Here is a 27,172-nt window from a genome sequence, read left to right as displayed (position 1 = left end):
TCTGGCAAGTAGTGTCAATTAACGTCTCACCTGCTCATAATGAAGCAGACATTTTTTTAAGCAAACTCCGGAGCGGGACGATAATGGCTTGTATACCGCTTTACAATGTTTGTTTGAATTATGCATGAGCACATAGGCCATAAATAGCTGCGAAATGGGTTGCCTCGCTGTCTCTTCAACGCCTTTATGAAAGTTTCATGGTGTTGCAGGTCAAGTTAGCTAGCTATCACTTGAATATAAATACAACAAAAAACATTTCGTTAATGTTGTCAAGCTTGTTATCTGTTACTAATGTCACTATATTAGACGTGAACTTGAAGATATTTGACCTCTCTTTTTAGGAGTATGCTTCTGGCCTAAAGATGAGGACGCTAGCTAGTGTACAAGACAACATCAACACTGCATTCTGATGCAGGAGCACACGTGCTTGACAAACAGGTCCTTCATTACACACTTCTATTACACATGAAACTTAAAAATATCCTACTACTGTGGTAATCTATTAACTTCAAGGTTTTTTTTTTCTCAACTGGTGCCTCTTGTGTGTCTTAGTGTTTAGATAAGGCAGTCTGGAGTCTACAGTGGCAAGCGTCCTTTTGCCCTGTGGTGACGTAAGGAGGCACAATGGCCATAAATGGAAGAACGATGGTGAGTGATCTAACATTTACTTTCTACTGTACATGTACCTACAGCTGGACATTGGACTGGCACTCGTTTTCTCCCCGCGGTCTCCCAAATCCCTCCAAAAAGCTGGATTGTGTGAAATCCTTGGGGGTTATATAACCGGATGAGCTTTGTAGAGCCAACAGAGCATATACTGTACAGATGGACTAATAGTTAATACTGTAACAGCCTCACTGAAAGCTGCCATCGTTTTTTTTACTATGCACGATACGAGAATAGCATTCATGTTGTGGACACACATCATATCTGCAGTTGGAATGCCAGAAATAACAGAGAGATGGAGGCTGTTTTCTGACAAAATATCTTTAATGGTGAACATCCATGCAAGGATCCCACAGGAAAGTGCTTGGATTTGAATGTTTTTTGGTTGGGAGAGTACATAAACTGCTTTAAAGAGTTCGAAATTGTCCCAAGAAAAAAGCCGTGTGATTGAATAAACCTGTGCTGAACTAGAAAAATACAATAATACTGAATAATAGTCGACATACAGCATAACAGAATAGAATGTGTGTTTCATGATTTATATTGTAAAAGCGGGTCCATGTCCAAATGAGGTCATATGTGTAACTGTCACAATGACTTTCTGTGGCAAATTGATATTTTGAGCCAAAGTACTGCCCCTTTTTATGGCCTGCTTAGTCATATTTGTGAAAGCAGATGTTTCTCACCGTGTCATCAAAGCTTTGCGTTGACATTTTGCAATGGAAATAGTATAATTCATAGGTTAGTGTCCAGGCACTAGATTTCATCATGTTTTTGTGTGTAGAAGAAGACATAAGTGGTTGGAAGGACTGTTCTGGTGGCGAATGGATTATGTTGCATGCCTACCAGCGAATGGCGAAAATCCTCAATGAATTGATGCGCCCAAAAAATGATATATTTTCAACACAATGCATTATAATGCAATGTCACCTTGCTGCAAGTTGCACTTTTGCAATTCACAGCAACTATGGTGCGTTCACGGACCACCAAGCAAAGTGCGAAATCCCAATGCTTGACGAAGACATAAACGTAAAAATTGGGGGATTTTTAAAATGTTTTAACAGTGGTACATGTATGCTGTACATTTTTCCACTTTGCCTGACTTAGGGTGAATGAGAGGTGATTTCTCAGGGGAAAAAACTGCCTATTTTCAGAGAAAAAATGAAAAGGGGAATCATTTTTTTGATCAAAAATGTGAAACTTTGCGGGGCCGTGGCTGCTGAATTGTGAATGTGCAGGGAAGGGATCCACTGTACTTGTTCAAAAATGTTTTCATTGGTTGTTTAGCTACACACTAGTGATGTGCGGGTCGATGCTGAAATATCGATACTTCAGATACCGAGTTGTCATGCTCTAAAATCGATTGTCAAATCAAAATATCGATACTTTTGATACTCAAGTCATTTGAGGTGATGTTTGTATGAAATGTTTTTGGTAGGGTGAATTTCAACATGTGTTGTGACTCCCTCCAAAATGGCCTCCTTCCAACATGATACAAACACACCTCTGATGTAAGTACAGCGGCGGATGTTTATCCATGTAGACTTCTCTTTTTGCACATGTAGGTCGATTTTAGTTTCGGGGATGTGTGACATCATGCCATGTGACATTACTCCCCTCGAAGGCTTGTCACCGCACACTCTTAACCGTAGCGTGAACGCATGCATGCGCATGCGTGTGTGTGTTTTGTTTTTGTGTGTGGCCGCATGACATCACGGCATCATCACTGCCCACTCACTGGAAGCAGAGATTATGTCACAAAGTGCCACGCAAGCGGAGCTGCTGCTGCTGCTGCTGTTGTTTTGGCGGTGTTGACGATGCATTTGCTTCCTTCCGTCGTAAAGCAAGCAGAAGTGCAGCGAGGGATTTAGTATGAGGAAAGGCCCCGGGGCTGGATCCTCACGTCCCTGCTCCGACGAGGAGGGCGATCCAGGAGCTCGTTTGTCCAGTCTCATGACAGATGAATCCTCATCATCCGATTCGGAGACGGGGGGGGTGATGAAGAGAAGCCGTGGGTTCAGCAGCTCTTTCAGCCTTGAGGAGGACCCCCAGCTTCAGTCCAACGATGAAGACTCAGAAGATGAATCGGGAAATGACCAAAAACACATGGAACTGGAGACGCAGGATGCTATTTTTGGGAGCAGCCAACCTCAGAGATCAGGTGTTCTCAGGCCTCAGGAGTTATGGTTCGCTGTGTCACAGTGTCTCTCTTTCCGATGGCCACCATGTCTGTCACTCAACAGGCAGGGCAAGAAATTAACCTCCAACCGGCTCCAATCGGCAGGCAGGAAGTTGTCTGTCAGCTCCTCGTCAGCCAATGAGAGCCCTGCAAGGTTGTCACCCTCGCCTAACAGAAACCAAAAGAGGGAGAAAGAGGACGTTCGAAGCAAGGGGTCAAAAAGCGGCCCTATCCCTTTTCGTGGCATCTCTCGTTCCTCCCCGAGGTTGGCCGACGCCAGGCAAGCTTCGGACTCCGCGTTGGCGTCCATGTTGCTGGACAGAGAAACCTTCCTGCGCATAGAGCTGGTGCAAGAAGGCAAGGAGGGAGGCGAGTCGCACTATCGGGCTGAGTGGAAGCTCTCAGAGAGGACCAAGGACCTGGCGGAGGGTGTTTGGATCTCTCGGAGTTTGCGGACGATGAATTAACTGAGGTTTATTGGCACATCAAGCTGTTTTGCAGAATCATCAGCAAGATGAGCCTCTCGTGACGTTACAAACATGCAATTAGAGCAGCTATTTCCAGAGACGCCTCCAAGCACAATTAACGTTTCATTTTCTGCCCTTTTGCCTCTCTCAGAGAACATTTTTCATACATGGCTAGCTCCGTGTGTGGGAGGCCAGAATAAGGCCAACATCACTAAAAGCGTCTTGTTTTGACATTTTGGGTTTCATTGTGCACTTTGTAATGTTCATGTCTTGTTGGTGTGATTAAAATATGCACTCAATGCCTATTCATTAGGTTCACGTGCACAATCCAATGACTCCTAATACAGGAGTGGCATCTAAAATGGTTACTTTCTGTTTTCCTCACGTGCAGGCGTGGCTAATGTTGTGGCTAGTGAGCATATAAAGGAAACAGGAGGCAGTGGGATGTTGACTCATGATGAATGGGAGTTGATGTGTTTGAAGGACAAAAGCAGAGGGTGATAGATGATTCCTGCAGGGCTCTTGTGATGTTGGACAAGATTAGACAAACACATGCACATGGCCAGAGGTGCATTTTACATTTCTTCTGAGATGTGTTTGATCAGCATTCTTGCAAGCTGTGTCATGCAGTCTGCACACACCAGTCCTGATTTTTTTTGTTTTGTACAGCACTGTATATGATTATTAATATATTTTATTCATAGGAGCTTGTAATAAAACAGGAGACAAAAAATATATACAAAAATATTACAAGAGTAAAGAGATAAAAAAAAAAATTATACAAAAGTAGTTATGAAATTATGATGAGGTAAAACAAATTATCAGAAAAAACAATATAGTATAATTTTTTTGTAAATTTAAAAGAGTAAAACAAACTGCAAGAAAAAAATGAAGTAAATGTCAATAAATATCTGCTAAATAAAAATTAAACAAAAAATGCACTTTAAAAATGTTGCCCATCATCCACAATCCTTATGTGAGACTTGAACACACGTGTCTTTCTGTTTTCTGTGCGTTCTAAAGATATAAAAACAGCAAAGAGGTAGAGAAGAATGCAATGGGATTCAACTATTCGGCCTGCAAAGCCTTCTGAAAAAACCTCCAAAAAGCACCAGGAGGTGTTTTAATAGCGGGCTTTTTAGGCGGAATTGGTGTGTCCTATTACGTGCATTTATTAGCTGCCTCTTTTTAGCTGTTTTTATATCTTTTACAATGCACAGAAAAAAAAATGTGTGTTTGTCTCACACAAGGATTGCGGACGATGGGCAAATATAAAAAAAAGTGAAGTTTTCCTTGCAACTTAAACATGTGGAGAGGTTTGAATCTATTTTTAAAAAACATGAATTTATTGTAATTTTGTGAGGCTTTACTGTGTGATTTTTTACTCGTACACGCTTAGTTTTGTACGTATTTGTCACTCTTGCCTTGTGTGCCTTGTGCATTCATCTGGGTGCTTGTTTAATCACATCTGGCCCAGTGTGCTCATTTTGTACACCTCAGTGCACAGTACATGCAGGGGGGGTGTTGTTGTCAGTGACACTGAGTGGAGGAAGAACGGAACACATAATAAGCAGTGTCTCCCGTGTTCGCACGGGGAGTATGATGAGTGAAATAATAGGAGGCAGCATGATTGTGTAATGTCTTGTCCCTCCGCCGAGGATGAAGTGAAACAGCCAGCAAGGGCCACAAGGCTGCTGCTTGTGGCAAGTATGTTGGAGAGACTATGGGGAAAGCAGATGGGGCCAAATGTCTTGGCAGATAAGGCCTGCCTTGTTTTTAGCTCTCTCAGAGGCTGCTGAGGAGCGGACCAGGAGAGCTAATGTTGCTTTCAAGGATTGCTGGGAAGTAGAAAGTCCTTTCTTAAAAAGTAAATAAAAAAACATGGCTGATGACTCAGAAAAAATGCCATTTGTGTGATCTCAAATGCACTTTCCCGAGTCGGGACATGCCTGACTTCTCACTTTCATAGAATTTAGCATTAAATGTTCAGTCTGCCGCATGATGGCAGGAGATTGTGGGTTTGTATCTATCGTTGGAACATCTCTGTGCAGAATCTGCATGTTCTCTCCGTGCGTGTGTGGGTTCTCTCCAGGTACTCTGGCTGCCTCCCACATTCCAAAGATATGCAAGCTAGGATAATTGGAGACTAAATTGTCCATAAGTGTGAATGTGCCCTGTGATCGGCTGGCGACCACTCCAGGGTGTATCCCGCCTAGGCTCCAGCATACCCGTGAACCTAGTGAGGACAAGCAGTACAGAAAATGGATGGATGGATGTAATGAGTCTCACAATAGTGTATTGGAAGTGTGTTGTCCAAAATGTAGCCTTGATGCTGGAATTTAGACATTTAAAAAGTGAGCCCTGCACGTTGTTTTGTGTGTCTGTAGCTTTAACGCTAATGAGCCGCGTAAGTGAGCTACAGTGCTAGCATCACACTTACATTTTAACAGCAACACCCTTGCTAGGCTAGCCTACGTACAAAAACAAAATGATGAAAGTAACAGCTTCTGCGCCTGTATTAGCACTGCGCTTTTAAGATGTGTAGAGAAGCCTGCTTTTTCTTCAAAAGCGACTGTTTGAGCACCTCTTCTCTCAATAGCGGAGCAAATAAGTGAGGTAAATGATTTTTTTCCTACGCTTGGTGCTCATAAATAGGCTCAGCGTTGCTGTTAGAATATCATTAAAAAGTCACTTTTGCATCATAGATGAAGCTTCTGCCAACACACACACAATTTGACACTGTTTGTATCTGCTTACTGGCAGACTTCTGTGACCCATTCCTGCAAACATGCTACCATCCAGCCAGGTGTGCATGAGCAGGTGTTCATTGTGCACATTCAATATGCGTGTGCCACCAGAAGAAATGTGCTGCCACTACATGCTGTTTGCAGACGGTGCCACATGTGGAATGCAAATCATCTCCGGTTTTATAGCCTACAGTGAACCTACCACACATGCTATACATGCCATGGAAGTGGACTCTCCACAAAAGTAGCAGAGCATTTTATCTCCCAAAGCAGTCCTGGTCCAGAGTGCGACAGTCACTGTAAAGTTTTTCCTTCCCTCAGTGTCTCGCCTCGCTCCTGCCTCAATCAGACTAATCGTTTCCGTTGTTAATTACTTCCTCGCCCTGCAGAGGCGTCTTGACAGGATGAGACGTGTCGAACTGTGGTGCCATTTGAAACACTGTTTTAAAAAAAACTTTTTTTGCATATAAAATTCTGCTATATGGGGCACATTAATAAGTCCTAATTTGCGCTTGCTGTATAAACGTGACCCACATACGCCACATTTGTTGTTTTCAGACGAGCTAGGGCAACTAAACTAACATGCAAGTGTGAAGTATCTCATGTGGTTACTTCTAAACAGCAATAAAGGATGGCAGATATCCTCCACTCAGTTATTAGATACACCTTCTAATGAGCTAAAATGTATATTCTAATAATAACATCCTCTTTAAACGGCTTGTCACAAGAGGTTTTATTGATTTCATGTTAAATCCATAAGTCTGCATGAGCTAAAGCTGCAACCCAATATCTGGGGCTTATTGGAATTGGATTTGTTTTGCAGAATAAAACCCCCAAAAAGCTCATTCCGGAAGCTTGCATGCACACGATTGCCACCTTTTGCAAAAATGTTATTAGGGCAGCGCTGAAAAAGAAAACAAAAATAATATTACGTGTATGAAATAGAATACAAATTGTCAGCATACGATACAAATTATACAAGAATTAAATTGTCACATTCTGATAATTTTTTTGTTACTTTGCATGGATAAAATTAAAAAAAATCTGAATTTTATAAACAAAATTGTAAAACTGCAAGACCTTAAAAAAAACTGAATTTTACAAGAATAAAACATTAAAAATTCAAGACACAAAAAATAGAATTTTACAAGAATAAAGTCGTAAAATTGTGTGACAAAACAAGTCAGAATATTACGGGAATAAAATTGTAAAATTGCCAGATGATGTAAAAAAAAAACAACCCATAAGTCTTCTAGAATAAAATTATAAAATTGTGTGACAAAAATAATCTGAATATTATGACAATAAAATTGTAAAAGTGCAGAGAAAAATCTGAATTTTATGAGAATAAAGTTGTTGTATTAGGAAAAAAAAAACCTACAATTTTACATACAAAAATGTTTACCTCTGATGTAGTGGGCAGACTGTTTATGCCTGCTCTTAAATTGTGGGCATTCTCTTGCTAAATCTACAACTTCTGGTAATGGTGATTTTTTGTTTGTTTGTTTGTTTTCCTAGAGCATTAACAGTTAATTTGCACAACATTGCAGCTGTTTTTCTCACAGTATTTCCATCATTACTACTGCTGTCTCATGTTGTCAGACCAAACTTTTCAACCTTGACCTGACATTTTAACAAGTAGCAGGTCAAAGTGTGGCCTGGCGCCAAAAAGCTCCTGCAGCATCATCACCTCCGCATTGCTATGTGAGGTGCAAAGGCTCATGGGTAAATGTCTGCCCTGCAGCTCACGTCATCACCGTCATACTTCACACATCTTCTCTCACCTCTTTCTATCGCTTCCTGTTTACACCCCCAAAATACCTTTTAAAGTTTAATGTCTGCAATCTTTTTAGGCAAAAATGTTTGTACGCTGAAAAGATGGTCAGACAAGACTAGTTCAAGAATGCGCATGCTGCGTCTGCGTATGCATTAGAATTGATTTCTCTTTCTTATTGTAACGTCACGTTGCCTGAGGGCGGTGAGCAAGGAGCCACATTCATGAGTGGATGAGCATCTGGGAGAAATGGAGCAGGAAATACGGCTGTGCAATAGAGAAAGCAAGCATACAGTATGTTATGTTATTTCAAACCAGGACGTGTTTTTATTGATGCTAGTCATTGCAAGTGTACAAATCTGCTTGTCTTTTTTTTTACCTTGTTAAACATTGTCCAGCTGCAAAGCTGTTGCAAAGTTCTCCATGAATAAACATTAAGCCTAAATTCCATCTGGCAAACAAGAAGCAAGACAACCTTTTGGACTTTTGAGCACTATAGAGAGAAAGGAGGTCAGTAAAGCAGTAGTGTTAAGAGTGGTAGCAGTAGTTGTAGTAGTTGTTGTTTTGAATGTACAGTACGTCCCCATCTAGTGAGGTCTGCTTTGGTTACTTATCACTGGGGCAAGCTTGTCCTCGTTTCATGTAGCATCTCTTATTCATGCCTCAGCAGCCCCCATCACCCGTAAATGTTTAATTCATTTCAGCAGAATGGAAAGTGTTTTGACCACATGCTTATTTATTAACAAGTATAGCAGAAACAGAATCAATGTTTTCATAGCGGGAAGTGCCATATCGTGCCTGAACAGATGACAATATTAGAAAGACAAGTTATAAAGTGTAACTCGCAAAGGTTCTGTCCCACTGTGCCTTTGAACAAGTCTGTGTGTCGCCGTGTAAATATTTACGTCAGCTTGTGTCATATGGCGGCAAATTCAGATGTTTTGAGCTACGGGCGGTAGACACAACAGTATGAGCAATATCTTAATAAAAAAGATGCTGAAGTATGAGTAACGTCTCATGGCACATCCAACGCCTGAGTAATGTCTGCTTGAGTTTGAGGAACAAAAGGCGTTTAAAGTCACTCATTTTTGTTTTTACACAACAGTCGCCTTTTCATGACGTCATCCTTGCACGTCACACTCCAGTAGGGGTGTCACAAGATGTGATTTAGGTCTATGACATTTTTACATTTTACAGTGGAAAAAATATAAGAACTATATGACTAATCTACTAATTTAATGTGTACTACGTTACACTCTTGTGCACTGTGTGTGTATGCCAGTGCTCCTGCCTCCACCCACCAAGACAAAGAGACTGTATGACTGACAAAAGGTCTCACTCCACTCAAAAACAAAAATGCAGCAGCGGTGGCAGCTCCAATATGTAGCGTTGCCTTTCGCTAGTGGCCTGAGGCATTGTGAGCGAGTGTGTGTGGTAAAGCTAGTCGCTAGCTGGCTAGTAGCTAGCCGGTGTGGTGCGGTGTCACTATGCAAATAACATAGTTCTTGGGCGTAACAATGTTAATAACAATAATAACAATGTCGTTGTAGCTTGGTTAATATGCAGGTCACATTATGAAAATGGAGCGTTGTTGGTGCTTTTTGGAGTTTTTCTCAGAAAGCTTTATACTGTAGGTGGAATAGGTGCGCCCCATTAAGTGCATTTGTGAGCTTCCTCTTTTTAGCTGTTTCTTTAGAACGCACAGAAAAGACAAAGACGTGTGTTCATACCTCACATAAGGATTGTGGATGATTGGCAAAATAAAAAATAAAAAAAAACTTTTCCTTTAAATATGTCTTGTACATAGTTTGATGTGACTTTACAAGCAACATCTTCTTGCAAGGCCCTAATAAAAATGCCTCAAAAATGCATCTAGTGCCATCTTGTGGAGTAAACAATGCTGTTACTGTTAAGTCACTGCAGTTTATTAAATATCTGTCAGGTTTGTGCTTATCTCCATGCAGTTGCAATATCATGGTGTTTCCACTTCACACTACACTGTGCCTTTCTCCACAGGAGGGACAGAATATTCAAAACACATCTCAGTACAGTGAGGCAAGAGCCTTTGTAATGTCGGTAAACAGGCGTGGTTGGTTATTACTGGGGCAAGTTGTCCTTGGTTCATGTAGCATTTCTTATTCATGCCTCAGCCAGCAGTAAATGTTTGATTTGTGCAGATAAAGAATAGGGAACGAGGTCTATTTTTAACCCATGTGGAAAGTAAACAATGCCATGTGTCACCCTTAGGACCATGACCTGTTAAGAACAATTCAATTAAACCACGTAATTCCTCATTAAATACAGCAAAGCTCAACCAATAAAAAAGCAAAGACCCGATTAATCCATCCATCCATTTTTTAAAGCCGCTTGTCCTCATTACAGTTGTCGGGGTGTGCTGGAGCTTATCCCAGCTGACTTTTGGGTGAGAGGTGGGGTACACCCTGGTGGCCAGCAGGGCACACAGACAGACAACCATTCACACTCACATTCATACCTATGGACTATTTAGAGTCACCAATTAATCCAACATGCATGTTTTTGGAATGTGGGAGGAAACCGGAGTACCCGGAGAAAACCCACGAGCGGGGAGAACATGCAAACTCCACACAGAGATGCCCAAACGGAGGCTTGAACCTAGATCTTTCCGATCTCCTGACTGTGTGGCCAACATGCTAACCACTAGGCTACCGTGCGGCACAGACCTGATTTAAATACAATACAATCAAATGTGTACTGTATGTTCTATGGAACAAACGCACCAAGGTGCTGACACCAATGCACAGACTGAACTCTCTTCCTGCCTGTTTGGAGGCGGGAGAGAAGGAAAACAGACACGCATGCACATGGCAATATACTGTATTAAGGCCGGCAAAGTTATCAATAAGGCAGGAATTTATTTGATTTATTGTCGTCAGGCCTTGTGCCTACGAGACATTTTTCTTTCCAGAACAATAAATCTTGTCAGATCTTGTGACACGGCTAGTGTATAGTATTGACTGTTGGTCATCATTGAAACTACAGTAGTAAAGTCCACGTGTATTGCAACATCCAACCACTAGATGGAGACAGTGATCTATTAAAGTCCCAACTCACAACGTGCATTACTTCTGTTCTAACAGAACAAACGTGACCTCAACAGTCAAAGAAAAAGGGAGAATAATTCTCATGGCAATATAGAGGCTGAGGTGGTCATGTTCAAATAGATAAGGATGTCCAGTCATGGATTTTTAGCCCGGTTACATGAGCTGTGCTGTGTAGTTTGCTAGTGCATTTGCCTGCAGGGCTTTAAGGCATGAAGCAAGTGTGTCCTCCCTCACATGTAAACACGTATGTTATACACATTCTACACCAGCTTTTCCTCCCTTGTTAGCATGTGGCTTGCTTGCTCAAACCACTAGATGGCAGTGTTTCATTTCGTTCCTCTTTTCGTTTAATTTTGTTCCTCTTGCTCCAAAAGGCTGTTCAAGAGTTTGTATTATTGTAAATGCTGTAATTATAGCCAGGGCGTTCATTTACCTAAACCGAAAGAGGATGTGGCGTTAATCAGCAGCAGGCACTACTTGGAGAGAGGCTTATCTTTGTCAGCCCACACGGTCGTTTATTAACAAGTCAAACAGCAGCACCAGAACCAGTGTTGTAACATCAGGAGGAGCAACATTTTAAAGTTCACGCAGAGGAAGATAAAGCTGCTGGATGCTGACCACTCGTGATACTTCAAATACAGCTAATAACGTCTTATTACTTCCGGAGGTTGCCTACAGCTGTTGCCGCCAATGTTTTTTGATCCGGTGCCAATTATGCACCGGCAGTTATTTGTTTTTGTTGACAACGCATACTAGGACTTTTGACGCTGTGGTTAATTGAATAGAGGTATTAACCAGAGCATTTACTGTATTCTCTCACTGGTTTCTGTTTTTTTTCATGCAGTGGCAGTATTGTCTTGCATAGTTTCCAGTGCATAGTGTAAAATATTACAAACACATCTCAGATGAGACAAGATTTAAAATGTATTTTTAAGAAAAGTACAATGAAAAAGTCTAAAAAAATAAATGACAATATATTGCAATCGATTAATATCATTTCGACTATGTTACACTCTTCTGCACTCTGTGTATGCTAGCCTGAGACTGACCACAGGGCTCACTCCCATCATGCCGTTGTGCTGAAACGGCAAGGTGCTGAAACTAATGCACTAATGAGTGAATCCTTTTCCTGCCTGTTTGGAGGCGGGAGATGAGGAAAACAGACGCATGCACATGGCAATATATTGAGGCAGGCAAAATGATTTACTTCATTTTCATTTTTTGTGTGATTAATACATTATTTATTATTGTCCCCGGCCTAGTACCCACAAGACATTTTTTTTCTCAACGATTAATCTTGTCCCATTTTAATCTCGTGACATCTTGTGACACCCTTCTTGTTTATTCTTCTTGTCTCCGCAGCTGTTGCTCCACCCACCACCGCCTCCACCCAGGCCCGTCTTGTGGTCCCAGCCAACCTTCAGCACCTTCCCAGTAAGCGACCATCTGTCTCTTTGACGCTCCTGGTAGTACGTACAGCTACGGGAGGCACCTTCTGTAGCTCCAGGAAACCGCTCTATTTTGCTGTCATCTCGAAAGATGTCTGCGCGCACCGGCGAGGGAGGAAGTCGAGAGATGTGCCTGATGTGTAGTGTTGCTAGGCAACCAGTTTGTGCGAGTTTGGGTCACTGTCAGATCAGAAACACTCGGACGTACGAGAGAAAGGGGGGGAAAAAGAAATCAACACAATGACAAGTAACAGCTGAGAAACAATGTAGGGACTTGACAGTTTGTGTTAAGAGCACGTGGGAGGTTCTGCTTTCTGCCAGCCTCAACCGACTGGACTCTGTTGCAGGAATAAATGTGTCTTCCCACACGAGCGCGAGCCTACTTTGTGCTGTCAGTGTTTACAACGTCCCACAGCACTGAAAGGAGGCAGTGACGATGGCAACCGAAGGCACCACAAGACCAAAGCGCCAGTTAGCATCAGTGCTTGCACACACAAGCAATGTGCTGACTTACAGCACCATGTCCAAACACATGGAGATCAGCAGTGAAGGTGCAATTCTCAGCACGGTCGATACTCTGCCAGGTCTCATTGGACTTTTTGCTCAAAAAGAGTTGAAAAGTTTGCACATGGCCTAAAGTGTCTGGGCTGGAATGCGCGCAGAAATTCCATAAAACTGGCATGCAATATGTCCGTTTCCAAGGCAACTGTGTTTTTATGTCTGCACTTTTTTGCTCGCTCATCTGTCAGTTGCCTCGGCTCAGCTTGGCAGTTTTTGTCCGCCGAGGCAGCCTTCTGTTTGGAGACGTCAGCTCTGCTTCGTGCCTCGTCAAGACTGAACGTTTATGGGAGACAGTGTGCAAAATCTATTTATGTTTTTAATTCAAAGGGATCATGGGGCTTTAGTAAGAAAAGCTGGCCCGTTTATTAGCACCAAATGAGAGACAAATCCATCATCCCCTTACTTTTTTGTGAACAGGTGCTCTAGTGGTCGCTTTTTAAGTTGCGTGTTTTCATGATGAAATGTTTGAGTTTGTTTATCACTAGAAGAGATGAGTCGGACACACTTCTCTGTATTTTCAATCTTTAGTGAAGCAATTGTCTGGAAAATGTCACAAAACTCAGCGCTGGGGCTTCAGTCCATTCACTGTAAGAGACAGAGGAAGAATCCTTGAATTAGGAAGTAACTGCTCTATATGCTATTCTTGGGTCCCACCCTTGCAGGGGTGGGACTGCTCCCCTACGTGTGTCAGTGGCTTGTCTGCGTGTCTGCTTCTAACCGCTTCCAGCTCCTGTCAGTCTAGGGCAGTGGTTCCCAATCTGAAGCCATGTACCCCCTACTAATGCACACTTAAAAAACATAAACCTTGTTATCTTAATTACCTAGAAATATTGAACACAATTAATTGATTCATTAATTTAATAGTAATTCCGGGTGCAGCACTTTGGAAACAGTGTTTATAAATAAAGTGGATTGGATTGGATTGTTTTGCATGGTCACATTTTGCTAAAGTTTGACATGAACATTTATAAATAGATAAGTAATCATCCTACATATATTTTTATTCCATTTATTGTTTGCATCCTTGCCTATGAATGGGGTGAATTTGGGCTTCACTTTTTTGTCCACTCACCATGGCTATGGTTTAAGCATGCATATTAATTTAATACCAAATTGAAGGGGAAAGTTGAACAATCATGATGAAGTGCAAAAATTCATAACATACAAACAACGATTAATCCTAATTTTCAGGGGAGGAATCCCCACCCACAGTGACGGGTTTTCACCGCTGTGCCGTGCGGGGTTTGGAACGCTAATACAGTATAATGAAATCTCCAAGATGAAACACTCTTAATGCACAAAACAATCAGACTTAGATGTACGCATAGCAATGAACAACCTCATACTCTGTCTGCTTTCTGCTGCGTTGTCATTGCGCCGTGAGGCCTTCAGGCGCACTCGTAAGTGTGAGTGATAGACGCTAATTGTTTTTCATTTTAATTCACAAACCCCCTATGACAATTGGTGCACCTCCTGAGGTTATGCGTACCCTATTTTGGGAATCTAGGCTCTAGGGCAGGGGTCTCAAACACAGTTTACTGGGGGGCCGCTGGAGGTAGAGTCTGAGTGAGGCTGGGCTGCATCAAGTATTGGGAGTAGGGCTGGGAATCTCAGGATACCTCACGATACAACACGTGATACATGGCTCACAATGACAATATCTTGATACGGTAATAGGATGAATCAAATAAATAATTTCACAGTTTATATTTTGGGGTGGGGGTTTATAGCTTGATTGGTCCGTTAATGCCTCAATGTCATGATGTTGTAAATGTGCCTCGTCTCAGCTAAATTTTAGCCTCATTGTCAGAAAGTTGCCAGCGCAAATGAGCCGTGTATGCAGCGACCGCGGAGGCAAACGATTCTTTAATAGTTCCCATCAGCTATACTTAAAATGCATTGAAGGCCAAGAAAAGGGAGGAGGTGAAGGACACGAGTGAAGGAGGAGAGATTGGTGGGAATGTGCTGCTCTTCACAGCATCATGCTAATGAGGAGGATTATAATGCCCCCCCAGGGCAGCGGGTGTGGCGCAAGTGTATATTTGAGATGGATGTTTAATTTTCCCGACACCTCCTGAACGTACCTCATTAGCTGCTCAGTGTTTACAAGGAGAGGCTGCACCTTTTGACCTCTGAGTCATGTCAACACAGCTGCATGCGGTCGAGGATGAGAGGCGTTCACAGGTCAGGAAGACACACATAATCATCTGTGCTCTTCCTCATGTGCACAGCCTCCCCCTCCCATTCTCCCCCCTCGCAGCAGCCAGCTCTACTCGCCTCCTCTTGCTCTCTCTCTCTCTCTCGCTCTCGCTCTCGCTCTCACTCGCTGTTCGCCGTGTGCCTCGCCTCTCCTCAGCTCGACACAGGCGTAGCATCTTCTCCTTTGCATGTGCACGTGTGCTCTTGTGTGCATGCGAGGCGGCGTTCCAAACACAGGAAGTGATCTTCATGAGAATGCAGGGCTAAATGTGTGTGCACGTGTAAGGATGCGTGGTGGGCAGGTGGCCTTGTGATCGGTGGACTTTGGGGTGTCAGACCGTCTCGCCTCCCCTGCTGCTGCTGCTGCTGCTGCTGCTGCTGCCGCTGCCGCTGCCGCTTCCAGTTGTTCCTTTGAGGGGAAAAAACACACAAACAAAGCAGGCGGGATGTCCACCTTGCCTGGTGCAGCCGACGGCAGCCAGAGGAACTCTTGTAAGCACTTTTTTGTTGGATGTTTTGTGTACGTCACGCCTCCTTTTTGTCTCCTGTGTCATTCACATAGCTTTTATTTTGTAAAGTGTAGGAGTGAGTATAGTAGTAATAGTAATAGGTTTGCATATATAGTGTTTCCTGCAGCACCGCCATCTATTGTAAAAAAATGATACGCCTTTTATTTCCAGTAGTTTGTGTGCATGACGGCGCACTATAATGAGGGCTCAGGCTACAGTTTGTTGTAGCTGTAAAGTGTAACAGCTATTGAGGGTGTGGGAGGGTGTGCTACTGTGTGGTGCTTCATTGTGGCCTTCAGCAACTTACACACACACACACACACACACAAAGTTGTGGGTGATTGATAAGATGATGTGACTCATTTTTGACTCGTATGCATCACACATACAGAGGCTGGTGCCATGGCTGTGGCACAAGATCATATTGGAGGGGGTATGGGATTAGAGAAACAGGCTTTTTATTGCTTCCATTATTATTACAGCCCCCCCTTCATCTTTTTTTTTCTATCCTCTGCTCCCACTCTCATCCTCCAGGCTTTCATCTGTCTTTTTCTACACACACACACACACACACACACATATCAATCCCCTGCTGTCCTCCATAGTGTTATTCCCTACATCTTCTTCACCCTTTATTTATCCTTCTTTGTGTGAAGGTGGCGTTAGCAACACAAAGACTCCACCACAATGACACGGTGAGGCATTTTATCATCATACTGTTTGTTTTGATGCTAATTATTTTGTTTGGGCGCTTGTCAATGTGCATCCATCACATCACCTTCTTGCGGAGCGGCAAAGCAATCGACCACAAGTTGGCTACAGGCTACAGTTTACTGAGTGTGTGTTACATAACCAAACTCTTCAGAAGAATTCATAATCGTTTTCTACTGGGAAATATTGGAATGTACCATCACAAAAGTGTTATGTAATATACTACTTGACGTCTTCGCATGGGTACAAATGTGGTATTGCCTTCTTTTAATTTGAACGATGCATCACATTTTCTGTGACATAGCTGTAATTCACCAACCTCTCCACTAGGTAGAGCCCTACCTACGTACTCGAACCGAATCGATTTTTTCCCATAAGAAATAATGCAAATCCAATTCTTCTGTGCCAGACACCCAAAGCACTAAAAAAAACAACAACAAAGTTTTACATGCAGAAAATGTTGCTTTTGCCTGATTGATGACGTGATAGTTAGCAAAAGCAGCGAGAGTCACATTGACACCCCCTTCGTGTTTTGCAATGAATTATTTCTTGAATTCAATAGCGGTTCTCTTTACAGATGCTCCGATCAGGGTTTTATGCAGCTGATTCCGATACTGATCATCCATGAATGAAACTGGCCAACACCGATCACATGGATTCATTCTAAATTCTACATTTACATTTTATTTTTCCTGTGTAAGAGGGAAAAGTCAGGGAGCCCCAAAAAAGGTGATTACTAATAACATTAATGGGTTTTAATTAATCCTTAATTGCTAATTGTTGTTTCATTGTTTTCCCTGTCACTATGTTACAAGCACACTCAGGAGTTGTCAATATACTGTATGCGTGTATGTTTGTAGTATTCTTTTATCGTGTAGTTCAAAATGTACAACAATATATCAGTACACTATTATCACGGTTCAGTATCTTAGTTTGAAGCGCCACAGTTTGCTTTGTTTTACGTGTAGTGTAATAGTATCTAGGTATGATAGTTTAAAGGGTTTTTTTTTCGGAAAGTGCAAGACAAGTGCAACAGTAAGAGTTTGAAGAGTGTATGAATCATGATTTTATTTTATCCACTTGCTTTTTCCTGTTTATGTATTTCACCGGGAAGGCCAAGTGTTTCTAAGCAGGAGAACTGGCTTTTCAAGCTCTGGCTCCTCCTTGGCACTGTTGCTAGCCATTTTTATGGACTAGACGAGCGCCTATATCGCGAGGCAGTTAAACTTCCTGTCGTCTGCTGTGCCGTACCGAAAACTCTCCTTATGCACGCATTTATGGTTGCTGCACATTAAACATACTTTTATGGTTATAAATGGAAATCCAAACAGTAATTACATAATTTACTCGCTGACAATACAAAAATAGAGCTTTTTGTGAACTATTTTAAGATGCTGCAACTTTATTTGTGTTTTAAACGCTGCGTGTACGCAACTGCCACTCCTCCTTCATTCTTTTTACCTTCATCTCGCTTCCTCTTCACCTGTCCTCCTTTAACATCCTTCCTCAAAGCGCTGCACAGCATCCTCAGGTCCCCAAACAAACTGTCACGTTACCACATTAGCAAGCAACATGCTTTCATTTGCATATTCAGATATGTAAACATCACGCACTGGGGCACGTTCCATTTTCATTGTCTGTGTGGGTTTTGAGCTTCGGGCGTGTTTTTTTTTTTTTTCTGGGAGTTCAAGTGGAGGGCATGTGTAGTTGCATATTTTCTTGCAAGCAGTGACGATTGTGCACAGTGCAGTGGGTTAAACCAACGACTTCTCTTGTGACATTGTGCTGATGTCTTCTACTTGGGGGAGCAGGTGTTAATTAATAACACCTCATACTACGTAAATGGCATGACATCGTAGCTCTGACACACTATATCTAGGTGCCGCAAAGGTGACGTGAGAGGTCGTTGAAGGCCATAAAGCTGAAGACAAGACAGAGGGTCCTCGTGTGTGTAATAAAAAAAAAAGTGGAGAATGGCAAGTTGGAATGAGCGCTGCAGGAGAACAATAGGAGCGGGAATATTGATAAATAGAAGGCAATATGACAGATAATGACAGAGCGGGTTGCAGGCAGACATCTGGGGACCAGTTAATTGCGGGAGGTTGCACAGACAGCGACAGGCTGCAGGAGCTCACACAGTCTAGACGCATCATGTTGTTGTTGTTTTGTTTTTTTCGCAAAATGAATGTTATAATTATTCCAGCTGTAGCACATTGTTTAAGACGCAATGTTAAAGGATGCAGCTGCTACGTGCTTCCTGAACATAATTGTGGCTCCATTTTCAGGTGATCTGTGTTGACAATTTGCAACATTCTTTCACAAGTTCTTCATTTATGGGACCTTTTGCACATGAGGTGCAAATGCACGAGTGTGTAAACTCTTACCTGAGGCACGCTGTGACTGACCCTACATCAGGGGTGTCGAAAGTGTGGCTCGGGGACCATTTTTGGCATACAGCTTGTTATTATTGGTACGTGGCACATTGTAGAAATAAAATTAAACCAAAAAAAACCCAAGCAAAAATGGTGAAAATAGAACAAAAAGGCAAAATGTAAAGAGACAAAATGGAAATGTTGATACTAATAATAAAACAAAGCTCTGTCTCCAAATATACTGTATATAATTTTTTTTTTAGCCCTTTTTTACAAAATTGAAAAAAACATAATATCAATGCGGCCACCTGCGCCCTCAATGAAAAAAGGTTGGACTTAAATTACTTTTTGAAAAACCGCTATAGAACGAGGGAGCAATATTTGAAGTGCGATGTTGTCAGGGACAAATGTATTCTAACTTATTGGGATGCACCGATATAACCCTCACCTTTCACAATAAAAAAAAAAGCAATAGAAAGGATCCAAAATAAAGTATTAACTTGCGTCTTTGCACATGTAATTAAGACATTTAATTAGTGTGATGAATAAATCTAACATTTCTACCGTAGTTTATTGTCAGGAGAATTCATGCAAACGTGTCAATGCATCATATCTGCAGAGCGAGCGCTCGGCAGATGCTGATCTACAAGGCAAACAACTCTTTGTCATCAGGCAGCTCTCTTTGGACGTTGACTAACAAAGCCAAATGCTGCATGCAGTCCCTCCATCTTCCAGTGGTGTATCCATCCGTCTACCATGAATCCATCCACGGCTATCCAAACAAGAACATTTGGTCCGTGTTGTGTCTCTAGTCCGGCCACAGATGGTTTCCATGTGATGTAGGTGGAATATCTCCCCCCGCGCCACCCCCATTAGCTTCATGCTCGAACAGACTCTTTTTACAGTCAGTACAGTTTTTTACTTGTACATTTTGTGTGTGCATTCCTGTCGCCTTGACAACAACCCAGCTCTTCACAGCGTGCGTGTGCCATAGCGCACACTTTGCCTTATGTAAGGCTGAATAAGTGCGGCCGTGCAGAGACAAAATAAACCCCTGGAGGGCCCTCTCATTAAGGCCGGGGTCATAGAACACATCCTCTATTAGCCATCTCGCTGACTCTTTGCTGTGCGGCAGCAGCAAGTGAATCATCTCACAGCATCCACATCTGTTTGTGTTTGCACATAACTGAGCCAGCGCCAGCGTGAGTCGACTTGTGGAGTGCGAATGTGCGCGCTGTCAACATCCAAAAACAACACGGTAAAAGCAGGTTGCTGGCGCCGGGCTGCGGTAACATTGGCATGAAAATTAGAAAGATAACAGAAAGCCTTGCATCACCTCCACAGCAGCCCCACGCACCCTGCTACGGAGCTAATGAAGTCATACCAGCGACTAACACATGCTCTTTCCTGCTTTCCTCTTTATGGGAGCCTTTCTTTTACCTCGGGCTAGGATTTGGCTCTTTGCGATTCAACGCCGGCCCTCACAGGAGGCAAGGCTGTCTGCGCACACACTGGAGCAGCTGAAAAGGCATGAACAGACGGGTGAAGATGACGCCGGATGAATACGCAGTGACAGAACAGAGAATTGGAGCTTGGGCGAGACAAAGCGATGCGGCCGATTGCTTTTGTTATCTGTCAGCGTCTTAGCAAGCGTTTATAACCATCTCCAGAAAGAGGCTTTTGTACTTTGAACTGGTGGCATCCCATAATACTTTGTCTAATTTGAGATTCCTGCCTGGTGCCACTTCACATGCATAGACTCCATATGCTCCTGACCTTTCCATCTGGCTGGTGTCAGCGTGCTCGTGGTTTTGTTGTGCTGCTCGCCGACGTGGAGTACACGTGCACACGCTTTAGATGTGCATGTTTATTAAACAAAAGGCTGCGCCTGCAGGCTTGACAGTGTTTAGCGGTAAAATGTCATCGAGCGTAGCGCTTTAAAGGGATGCCTTCACATCGCATCAAGCCGACGCAACATGGTGAAGTCAGGACAGCGACGCCGTCATGCCTTGTGTTATGTAATTGTTTGCAGGAGGAGTTTTTGCAGATTGTTTGCTGTACAATAACCTCAGCTTGCAATAAAAAAAAATAAAGTATTTTATAAAAACAAACCACAAAGGACATTATTGTTATGTTATAAAAGTCAAAGTAACGCTAACCTGCTGATCAGTGGTACAGGTGATTAGCAAGTTAGCATGATGGCGTACTGATACACCTAAACTTTTATAGACTCGCAGTGATTGTTTTCCTTGCCCGTGCCCATCTTGGTGTGTCGCAGATAACAACAAAAGCAACATTGTGTATTTGTTAGTCTCAGCATGGGGTGGGGGGGATGCCTCTGGCAGAAACCTGAGCACTTATAGCGAGTGGCTAAAAATACCACGGCTGAGTGAGCGGAGCTTAAAGGAGAGGAAACGACGGCCGTCCTCCTCTACGTCAAGGCTGCACTCTGCTGTCTGCGAATGAAATATTAGCCTCCCGTGAGCAAACAAATCTATCTGTGCAGACAGCTCATTTAAAGGAAAGGCTAGCTCACAGGTATCGACTGCGACGGCAGCGTGGATGGATTGTTTTTGCACAGAGGAGGTTGATGATTATCAACTTCATCCAGGCCTGTTCTAAAATGTTCAAACAATACCGAGCACAGGACTCTGGGCTCTTGCTCAAATTTTCATCCAAACTCAAACTCACAAAAGCGAGGTCTCTGAGGACCATCCTGGTCTTTGCCAGGCATGGAGGACAAATTGGCCGCCAAGTCCAGCAACGCTTTCATCCACCAGACCTCCTCCCTGGTGGCAGTGCCCACGGGGGGCTCTTTGCTCCAACATGTGAAGCGCACTACAGAGGAGATGATATTTTTATTGTTATTTGTGGTTGCATGAAAGCCTTTCAGAGCTTGAAATAAATCAGTGGTTGAATGCTGAGGGAGTCATGCCCATGTTGGATTATTCTTCCATTGTTCATTAAATACTCCCAATTACTGACACTAAGCATGCTCACTTCTGGTCACATCACGGCAAGGGGTCTGTGACGTCAACGTTTTCAGGAAGAAGCGGGTGGCTTCTCTACACGGAAATGACAAGCCGGTTTCAGATTTTCCCACTCTGGAAAAAGGATACCTTTTCAGGTCACCCAGAACGCTCTTCCTGTGTGGATGAAAGGCTGAAACCATAAAATGCTTTGTTTCTGTGTGGATAGCCCCTTTGTTGCTAGTTTGTTAGTTGATTATGAAGCTACTTTGCACTGAACAGGAAGTCAGTGTGTGCACATTTGAATGCTGTGCAGCAGTCGTTGCTGTTTATGTGTTTATGTTTCTTATGTTCTTATTCTTTCATTTGTTTTCTTTCTTTTCTTGGGAGAATGAACAGAATAAGATTTTCATTGCATGGTATAACTGCTGTTGTACTATGCACATGACAATAAAACTCTCTTGAATCTTGAATCTTGAATCTTGAATAAACAAAGCGACTTTTCATAGAAATGACCTTTTCTATTGACCGTACATGTAATATGTAATAAGAACACGGTGGACCAGGACTTAATGCTTTGATCAAAAGCAGGTTCCACTCTATTATTAAATTATTCAATCTAAAATTATATAAATCAAGATGACATAGAAAATAAACAAGTAGAAATTATGTGAATAATTAAATTTTTTTGGCTTATGTGAGCCAAGCTGCTACATAAAATGACGTCACTGTGTGAAAAGTCAGATGTTAAATACTTGAATAGCATGTCCTCCATTCTCAGATGCTTCCCGTGTCTCTGTAGCGACAAACAGCACGTAGTTTGTACGCGTTTCTCTCGATGAGCACGCACATTTGACCTGTCATACAAATATCCAATCAGGCTGTTTGTCAGGTTGTTTACCCTGTCGAGTGTCTTCGTTTCAAACAGGAGCACGCAGGTGCATGATCACCCACGCCGCCCACTAACACACGCAGTGACATGCAAACCTGCTTCCTGCACAAGATGTTCCGTCTGTGCAGTTACGCTGAAGAATATTACATCGTGTTCTTTTCAACAATAACTTTGTGACTTTCAGGCCTGATTTGTCACAGGACTCGTGCACGACAGCAGCCCACTGACATGATCCCCGGTGACTCATGTGCAAAGGGGGCCCCATCACCGCCAGCTGCGTAACATCGCAATGCACATTGTTGGCGGCAGTCACGTGACAACCTCTTCTTGGCTGGTTTATGAACACAGCTGCTGTTGTGCTATAAAGTCATCAGCAAAAGTGGAAAAGATCCCGCAGGCTAAATGTGAGCTAACGCTAAAAATAGGGACCCCCCCACCACCACCACCACCACCACTGCCACCACCACTACTCCACCCCCTGGAGCTACAAGAACATGCAGCGCAGGATGAGGGTGGCGAAGGAAGTGCAAAGACGGATTAGGAAGAGAAAGTTCCTGGCAGGTGGTTTCATGAAGCCTTTAAAAGATAAGGAGCTCATCAGGAATGTGCTTAATTGAGAGTTTTTTTCTTAAATCCCTGAGCTGAGCTGACAGAAGCGCACACAGTGAAGCAAGAAGACCCCAAGGAGCTGATGCTTTGCCTTTACTCCCACTTCCATATTTGACCTTTTGCTACCACTGACACCTTGAATATAATCCTACTTCATGCACAACCATGTTGCTACATTTAAGTATATTCATAAGACTCTTTACAGTCATCCCTCGTTTATCATGGTTAATTGGTTCCAGACCCAACCGGGAGAAGTGAATTCAATATTAATAAACGGAATATTTTCATAGTTAGAGCATAGAAAGCCTGTTTATGACTTTCTAAATATGGGTATTAAGCCTGTAGACATGAAGTAACACCCCTATAGGCACCTTTACACCTATTATTCTTCATTTACATCACATTGCACAGGCTACTGGATCACAACAGGGACGTAACAGACTGCCACCACCAGCATAGCGAGCTAGTGAGCTAACTAGTTAGCTTCTCCAATTCAGCTCTGCTGGCTCAGTAGCCAGTCTCCATGCAGGGTGAAAGGTCATGTCATCTAACGTCATGTCATAACATTACTGATGCCTAGTGACCACAATACTACATACAACTTGGCTTTCAATATTTCTTGACTAGTGATAGGTCCTAGTCAAGCACAACAGCAATCATTTATTAAAACCTCCATATAGTGAGGGAGCAACATTGGAATAAATCGCAATAAAGCGAGGGACGACTGTATTATTTTTAGCAGTAGTTGTTGTCATGTTAGAAATCCTTATCCTAATCTTTAGCATACAGTTACAGTTACATGACCCTAACTTTACTTTAGACCCAACCTGTATTTCCTAACACTACCATGACTCCTAACCCCCAACATTCTGCAAAACCCTAACCCTACCCCGACCTTTGAACTTGCCCCAACATTAATCTAATTCTGCTCTAACTTTGCCCTAATCCTGAAACCCTAGTCCTGCTCCAACCCTTAACTCTAAACCCTACATTTAGCCCAGAAACCTGAAGCATAATCTCCAACCCCTCAAATGTATTACGCTACATCCAGCCCTAACCCCGCCCTTACTTAATCCCAACCTGTAACCCCTAACCGTACTTGTCTTGACATACATGTTGTTGTGAATGAGTGATAGTGTCATCCCTCGTCTATCGCACTTAATTGGTTGCAGACTCAACAGCGATAAGTGAATTTTTGTGAAGTAGGATTAATTATTAATAAATGGAATGTTCTTGTTATGACCTTCTAAATGTTTTTTTTAGCATTATCGGATCCCTGTAGACATGAGATAATACTGGCATTACCCAATATAGTAGACATAATAATAGAAAATTTGCCATCTTGGACATAAAAAGATAAGACTCGGATGTTAGCATTGACAGCTCCTGTGGTGGCAAGTGTCTCATAACATTACTGACGCGTAGAGACCCATGTGGAATACTCCTCTCCTGCCGCTGTTTGTGGGTTAGGAGAGACTCACAATGCACTTGAGTCACGTTAAGAACCAGCAGTGAACATTCACACAGGAGCTGCTGCTGTCGCCCACTCTACACTGCTAGCCTGCTGCTAGCACTCAGCTGACGTCACACACATCACTTCCCAGACCCCAATTCTTAAAGGCATGGATACTTCATATCACGTCTTCTGAATGCATTATATTTGTATTTTTGTTCATTTAGACATTTATATGCTTGATTTAAGCCAAGAAGATGTACGATTTTCTTTAAATATGCATAATTTCTTTACCAAAAGGCCGTATTCAACCACAAAACACCGCAATAGAGCGAGGGGGCGGTAATGGATGACTGTACTGTATATCATTTTGATATACTTTGGCACACAAGGTTGTCTGGTAAGTTGACTCCTACACAACAAGATGCTACCTAGGTGGTCTGAGAGAAACAACGCAGGATCAGAATGAACTGACAATTAGTGTGGCGGATAGGAGAACAGAATCTTTACCTCGGGCCAACCCCTCAGTGAACCCACCATGCTGGCCTCTAAACTAATCTAAGTGCAGTGTCTACCACACACACACATACGATGGAAATAAATACATATAAGCAGCAACTGAAGCAAGCAAAAATGAAACGATGTATGTTGTGGCCAGTGCACACAAGTGTTTTTATGCAGGGCCGTATCAGAGCTGCAATATCAGCAGGAGATGAGATCTGAAGAGACAGCATGAACCACACTGCAGGCTGCACACACACACACACACACACACACACACACACACAGGGTCAGTCCTTCCGCCTCCTGCAGGCTTGGCCTCGCCATCTTCACCCGCCCCAGCAGGGCCAAGTGTCCTGCTGGGGCCAATCACAATTTGTCCCCCCAGAGTTCTGTCTAGACTAATCACAGTCCACGCTATGATGTCATGGATCAAAGGCTGCCTAGACGTGACCTGATACTTTTATTTAAAGGTTATTCTAACAGTTATGAGTCCCTCCAGCCTGTTTATGAGCTCCAAATGTGAGCTAGATCCAACAGCTCCCTCACTTGTTTGATGAAAATCAATGAAAATGAATTCAGTAATTTTGCCGGCCTCAATATATCGCCATGTGCATGCGTGTCTGTTTTCCTGGTCTCTCGCCTTCAAAGGTGCAGGAAGAGGGTTCACTCTGGGCATTGGTATCAGCACTTTGGCACATTTGTGGCATGAGCAGATTGAGCCCCTTTGTCATACAGTCTTTGTCTCAGTGGGCAGAGGCGGGGCCGCTAGCATAAACAGTAGCTTGAAGCTTGCAATATACTGTCATGTATCACTTCATTGTACTTTTCTTAAAAGTGATGTTAAAATCTTTGTCTTGTGAACTGAGTGTTTTGTGACACCCCTAATTGCTAAATATCCTAAACGAAGCCATCATACTAGAACTCATTTCTATACTCTCTTCACTTGTCTTTCCAGTGGAGCTGGACGCCACTCAGAAGGTGGACGGCACAGAACCGGGAGGAGGGTTGCCAGCGGGCCAGGTGAAGCTGAAAGACAGGCAGAAGTTCTTTGAGGAGGCCTTCCAGCAGGACATGGAGCAGTACCTGTCCACGGGTTACCTTCAGATCGCCGAGAGGCGAGGTGAGAGGCGGCAACGAGCTCAAGTTCATCTGAAGTGCGTACAGATGAGGGTCGAGGCTGCTTCCACTCGCTTAAAGTCTCTAGCAACAGGAAACCAGCATGCACTTCCTCTGTAATCCCCTGCTTATTAGTGGAGGATTGCGGCATGCTATATGGAAGCGCTAAGCGAGCTCATTATGCAAAGACCAGTTTGCAGTATTTCAACTCGGCACTTCAAACGAGGCGAGGGAGATGAGACGTAGTAGAGTCAGAGCGCTGCCTAATTGACGCCATGTTTGTGCAGCAGTTTAGCAAAGGGGAAGAGAAGCGGGGTCCCACAGAAGAAGCTTCACGGGAGGATGAAGGACAGCCCATGTCGCGAGCCAGTCAGCCATCAAAAGCGTGTCTCAAGGGAGGGGGCGTGAATGCTTAACACACACTCTTATTCTTTCTCTCAAGTCAGCTGCAGGCAAAACACGCTCCTTCCCAGCAGGGGGGCTCTTATTAGGCGAGGTCACGCTGCACAAACGTGTCACATGACCCGTCCACAGTCACCAGCCACAAAACTCTTCTTGACGAAGATAAGTGTAAGTGCGCTGCCTAGTGGTGAGATAGTGAATTTGACTTTTAATGAAGGGAACAGATTAGATTGGCTCTCACGTCTTTTACAGTCACTAACGTGTGTGTGTTGTCTTTCATGTGTTTTTTAAGGTTTTTTTTTAGGAGAGGAGGGTTTTCCATGGTAAATAACACCCCCATGTCCCCTTTTTTTCTTCTTCTCTCCCTCCCAATGCGGACCCACTCCGCTCTCCTCTCTTCCTTGAGGTACGGTAGCCACTGGCGTCATCTCTCTCACTGCTGTGCACCGGCCAATCATCTTCTGCCTTCCTATTGTGACCCCCCCCCATTTCCTAATAACTTTCCCCCACC

General features: G+C 43.1%; 1 protein-coding gene across 7 annotated transcripts in view; it reads left to right on the top strand.

Moving 5' to 3' along the window:
• The first annotated feature begins 38 nt into the window (after positions 1-38).
• The window catches only part of dtnbp1b (dystrobrevin binding protein 1b), a 29,823-nt gene continuing 2,689 nt past the window's right edge, over positions 39-27,172 (top strand). The window contains exons 1-6 of one of the 7 annotated variants that reach the window (XM_054764248.1): positions 43-209; positions 342-438; positions 553-648; positions 12,279-12,350; positions 15,282-15,616; positions 26,099-26,263. In XM_054764248.1, coding sequence (XP_054620223.1) covers positions 15,571-15,616; positions 26,099-26,263 — 211 coding nt within the window. In that variant the 5' untranslated portion in view covers positions 43-209; positions 342-438; positions 553-648; positions 12,279-12,350; positions 15,282-15,570. Of the gene's footprint in view, positions 439-552; positions 649-12,278; positions 12,351-15,281; positions 15,617-26,098; positions 26,264-27,172 lie in introns of all 7 variants that reach the window. The other 6 variants (XM_054764249.1, XM_054764250.1, XM_054764251.1 and 3 more) reach the window with 6 other exon arrangements.

The sequence above is a fragment of the Dunckerocampus dactyliophorus genome, chromosome 20 (assembly GCF_027744805.1).
Source record: "Dunckerocampus dactyliophorus isolate RoL2022-P2 chromosome 20, RoL_Ddac_1.1, whole genome shotgun sequence".
Taxonomy (NCBI): domain Eukaryota; kingdom Metazoa; phylum Chordata; class Actinopteri; order Syngnathiformes; family Syngnathidae; genus Dunckerocampus; species Dunckerocampus dactyliophorus.
Note: the sequence above shows the minus strand (reverse complement) of the source record. Positions and strands in the feature narration are given on the sequence as shown.